Source organism: Poecilia reticulata, unplaced genomic scaffold (genome assembly GCF_000633615.1).
Source record: "Poecilia reticulata strain Guanapo unplaced genomic scaffold, Guppy_female_1.0+MT scaffold_257, whole genome shotgun sequence".
NCBI lineage: Eukaryota > Metazoa > Chordata > Actinopteri > Cyprinodontiformes > Poeciliidae > Poecilia > Poecilia reticulata.
Window position 1 is genome coordinate 148,202 of NW_007615041.1, and position 4,929 is coordinate 153,130.

The 4,929-nt window shown below is 48.5% G+C and overlaps 1 protein-coding gene across 7 annotated transcripts in view; it reads left to right on the forward strand.

The window, feature by feature from the left end:
• The window catches only part of ciz1b (cdkn1a interacting zinc finger protein 1b), a 9,802-nt gene that overhangs the window by 2,261 nt on the left and 2,612 nt on the right, over positions 1-4,929 (forward strand). For 4 of the 7 annotated variants that reach the window (XM_017303400.1, XM_017303402.1, XM_017303399.1 and 1 more), the window contains 5 exons: positions 1-115; positions 279-440; positions 519-585; positions 682-803; positions 1,315-2,230. The exons of 1 other annotated variant lie outside the window; for it this stretch is intronic. In XM_017303400.1, the coding sequence (XP_017158889.1) occupies positions 1-115; positions 279-440; positions 519-585; positions 682-803; positions 1,315-1,365 (517 nt within the window). In that variant the 3' untranslated portion in view covers positions 1,366-2,230. Of the gene's footprint in view, positions 116-278; positions 441-518; positions 586-681; positions 804-1,314; positions 2,231-4,929 lie in introns of those variants that run through there. 2 more of the 7 variants (XM_017303403.1, XM_008402791.2) reach the window with 2 other exon arrangements.

A 4,929-nucleotide genomic window follows, 5' to 3' on the forward strand; every position in this document is an offset into this window, starting at 1 on the left:
TGTCATCCAGGTGTGTAAGCAGCGGGGGCGGCCCTTCTGTCCGGTCTGTCAGAGACACTTCAGGACGCCCAGGAAGTTTGTGGAGCACATAAAGTCTGTGGAGCATAAGGAGCAGGTCAGCAGGGGGCAGCAGAGAGTCACCGCTGGTGACGTCATCACCTGGCCTACAGCTGATGACGTCATCACCTGGCCTCCAGCTGGTGACGTCATCACCTGGCCTCCAGCTGGTGACGTCATCACCTGGCCTCCAGCTGGTGACGTCATCACCTGGCCTACAGCTGATGACGTCATCACCTGGCCTCCAGGTGCAGCTGGGGGACGAGCAGGAGGAGGAGCTCATCACTGTGGACGCTGTGGGCTGCTTCGAGGAAGAGGAGGAGGAGGTGGAGGTGGTAGATGAGGATGAAGAGTCGGCGCCGTCTGAGGTTCAGGGGTCAGAGGTCAGTGCTGCTTCAGCCTGCGGCTCTAAAACCTGGAACAGATTCTGGTACGGAAACAAACCGTCTCGTCTCCTACAGACTGTTGATGCCAAAGAGTCGGAAGAAGAAGAAGAAGACGACGAGTTCGACCCCCAGCTGACTTACGGTAAATATGCCGGTGGCGCTGCAGCGCCCCCCGGTGGCGGCCTGCTGTCTCTGTATGTGATGAACCCAAACAGAACCGGGTCTCATGTCTGAGCAGGAAGCAGCTTCGTGGTTCCGGTTCACGGCTTCGTCTGTCGGCTCTGCAACAAATTCTTCTACAGAGAGACGGCAGCGAGACACACACACTGCAGGACACACACACACTTCCTCAAGCTGCAGGTAACACACACACACACACACACTTCCTCACGCTGCAGGTTACACACACTGCAGGACACACACACTGCAGGACACACACACACTTCCTCAAGCTGCAGGTAACACACACACACACACACACTTCCTCAAGCTGCAGGTAACACACACACACACACACACACACACACTTCCTCAAGCTGCAGGTAACACACACACTCTTCCTGACCAGCAGTGACCCAGTCTGGTGATGTTTTGATTTCTGTCAACGGTTCTGGTTCTGTCTGGAACCGGGTTGGTGCTGACCTTTGACCTGGGTTCCAGCTGTGATGCAGCCTCCGTGGCTCCATGCGGGTCGGACACAAAACCCAGAACAGAAATGTTAACGTGGGTCCAGTCTGGTGTCAGATTAAGGTTCTGGGACCGGCTGCTGGACCCAGTCTGGCTGATCTGGACCTCTCTCTCTCTCTGAGGTTCTGCTGAGGCCCGTTTGGGTCGGACTGGTCCAATCACATGTGATGTTTGTTTGTTCCAGAACCACAGAGCTCAGAGACGAAGGGAAGAGGAAGAGGAGGATTTGCCCTGACCTCACGACTCCATTTCCCAGAATGCATCAGAGGATCATGGTGACGTCATGATGCTCTGAGAGCTCCTGGTCTCCACCTGGTGGCCGCTGCAGGAACAGCAGCTGTGTCCCTTAAAGGAGCAGAGCGCTGACTGAACGCTGGGCAGGAATGGAGCTCCGTAGCTTCAGTTTATACAGCAGCAACATCAGCAGGTCAGAGGTCAGAGGAAAAACCAGCTGCTGCTTCTACTGGTTTCCAGTCCTGGTTCTGGTCCGACTGGAGGAGTTTCCAGTTAGAATAATGACCACAACTTATTGACCGATCAATCACACCGATCATCACCAGAAACCATTTTTAGGATTTTCTTTGCAATAAAAAAGAAACGCTAGCATTAGCAGTTAGCATTGCAGTGCTAACTGATTTTCATTGAGACAAACTGCAGGAAGTGACGGATCCACTGTGATGAAAACTGATTTGATAAATAAAATCATCCTAAAGGTTCTATTTGTGCATCCAGAGGGCCGCATGAGGAGCTACGGCGGGCCGGATTTGGCCCCCGGGCCTCGAGTTTGACACCTGTTCTGGATGATCATTTTTTAACGGATAGTAAATAATTTAAAGTGAATTTTGTAAATAATTTGAAATGAGCAGATTTATGGCTGTTTGTTTTGATGTTTTTACCTGTAATGCCTGTTTAGGTTTGTACCTGCAGGCTGCCGTAGCCAATGAGGGCAGGAGGCCTTCAGGTGCATCATGGGAAAAAGACCAAACCTCAGCCTGGTTTGGCTGTTTGCATCTTAAAGCTCAGATTTTGTATTTTAATGTTTGTGTTTAGTTGCCATGGTGATGATGATGATGATCTGGATCAAAGAAATAAAACACTGAAAACCGTCCGTCGTTACTGGATGAATGAATGAATGAATGAATGAATGAATGAATGAAGAGCTGCTGCTGTTAAAGTTCTTATTTTGAAGTTAAAGATAATTTTGGTGTTAAAACTGAACCTGGATTCTCTAAAGTTTCTTTTTCATGTTTTTATCTTAATGTGAAACATTAAATATGATTTAATTTACAGTAAAATGAATAAAATATGAACCAAAATGTCCCTGAAGGAAACGATCCCAGACTTTCCCATCGTGGTTTTGTTCCATGGAGATTCCTGACCGGGATTCAGACCCACAACCTGCATCTGAACCATCTGAACCTGTAAACAGTTACATTATTTTCCTGTCCCTTTAAATGTCTGCTCTATTTAATAACGTCAATAGTTACAGATTCTTCAGGAAATGCTAAAAATCTGGTTATTAAAATAAGAATATGTTGAGGTGGAGCTGATTTTGTCCTAACTGTCTGTCGGCCATCTTGCAGCCAAATTGGTTCTTCAGTTGCACTCAGGAGCCACAAATGGCCCCCGGGCCGCACTTTGATCACCCGTGACAGACCCGAGCATGTTTTTCACCACCGGGGGGCGCCCTGTGCCGCAGCGAGCAGGAGGAAGAGTCATCATCATCATCACCACTAAACTGAGCCGGACTCGAACCTGCATCCGGAGCCGCAGAGCCGAACCCGGCGGATCAGGTGAGCTCCTGTCCGCGGGAAACGCTCCCTGAGCCGGCCGCTCTCAGCGCGGAGAGTCGGTCCGGATAAATCCTGCAGGAAGTTCGGAATCGCGGTCCAGATCTGAGCTCGGTTCCGTTTTAAGCCGTCTACTGGATCCGGAAGGACTTCATGATTTAAAAGTTAGAAATTATTAATTTTCAGAGTAATTAAAAAATAATATGTGACTTAATAGAAACTAAAAGCTGTGATGACTTTGTTTGAGCCGGAAGAAGGGCGTGACGTCACAGGTGAGCCGCAGGTGTTCAGCCAGTCACGTGGTCCTGACGTCCCGTTCCGGAGCAACTTCCGGTTAAATTCCACAAACTTTGAACGGAGTCTGGCGGGAGCGTGACGTCAGATTGTTGATTGTGATCAAGTGCAGAAGGTCAGAGGTAACCAGGTAACCAGTAACCTGGTAACCAGGTAACAGGCGAGCCAGTCGGTTCGATTCGGACTTTTTGGTGAACCTGATCAGCTCTCAGAACATTTTCTTCATGTTTCATTTGAACATGAACTTTGACCTCTAAACCCATCAGAATCCTGATGCCCCGCCCCTTTGGGTGAATTCAGAACTTCTTGAAAATCAAATTCCTTCGATAATTTATAAAATCTAAAAGTTCATCAGTTCATCCTTCATTCTGTCACCAAACACATTTAGTGGAAAAACTCCGAGCTGTTCCAGCCTCTGGCCACCAGGGGGAGCTCACGCTGTTTACAGACTGATTCACTCCGCGGTTCGGCTGCAGGACGGGCAGAATGTCCGGACGGTTCCCCTCAACAGGAAGGTTCTGATGAAACAAACTGATGAAGATGACTGGAACCAGAACCAGAACCAGAACCAGAACCTGAACCTGAACCAGAACCAGAACCAGAACCTGAACCCAGTTCAGCCTGATGGTTTCCTGACTGAGTCTGAGCTGGAAGGAGGAAATGAGGGTTTTGTCTGACAACAGAGGGAAGTACTGGTTCTGGTTCTGGTTCTGGTTATTGGGATCCAGTTCCAACATGATTCTGCCCAGTAGAGCTCTGGGAACGGCTGGACCTGGGCCTGATGTCTGGCCCGGTTCTGGTCCAGATTAACCTTTCAGTAAATCTGACGCGCAGCCACATCATGGTTGTGCTAACAGCAGTTAGCCTGGGAGCAAAGCTATGCTAGCCTGAAATAGCATCTCAGTGCTAACATGTAGCAGCTAATGCTAACGTTAGCATCCACAGTCATTTTGTAAAGAAGCTGCTGGACAGTCTGATGGACAGTGAATCTCAGTTGAACTGAATCTGCTGCTGATTTTGTGGATATTTTCACTAAAATATGATCAATTATCTTCTGATATCTAAATATGGATCCATCTGCTGGCTGACCTTCCCAGCATGCATTGCTGCTGTCCTGAGGAACGCCTTGCCGTCTTTCTGGTAATTAAAGTGTTTCTTTAAGTGTTTTTCGCTGAATAGACGCTAAAAGCTGAGCTGCGTTTCCACCTGCTGCAGCACAAGGACGCCGCCTCTGACTGAAGCTTTTCATCTGCATAATGGCCGACCTTCAGCAGGACGACCTTCAGCAGGACGACCTTCAGCAGGACGACCTTCAGCTGGACGACCTTCAGCAGCAAACACACGGTGGAGGTTTGATTCCCTGCTGCCTCTGGGCAAGGCAGCAGGCTGTCGCCATGGTGACCACAGCCAATGATTCACTTTTAGCTTTTCACACTTTTCAGATTTTCTCTTCCACATTTTTATTCATTCTCCGTCTCTTCTCTCCATCCTTCCTGTCTTTCTTTCATTCTTCCTTTTTAATGTTTCAGATTTTAATTCATTTTATCCCGTTTTCCTCTTTCGCTTTTCATCTTTTTATTTCTGCCTTTGAAACACAAACACACACACCTACACACACACACCTACACACACACACCTACACACACACACACACATCTACACACACACACACACACACACACACACACACACCTACACACACACACACACATCTA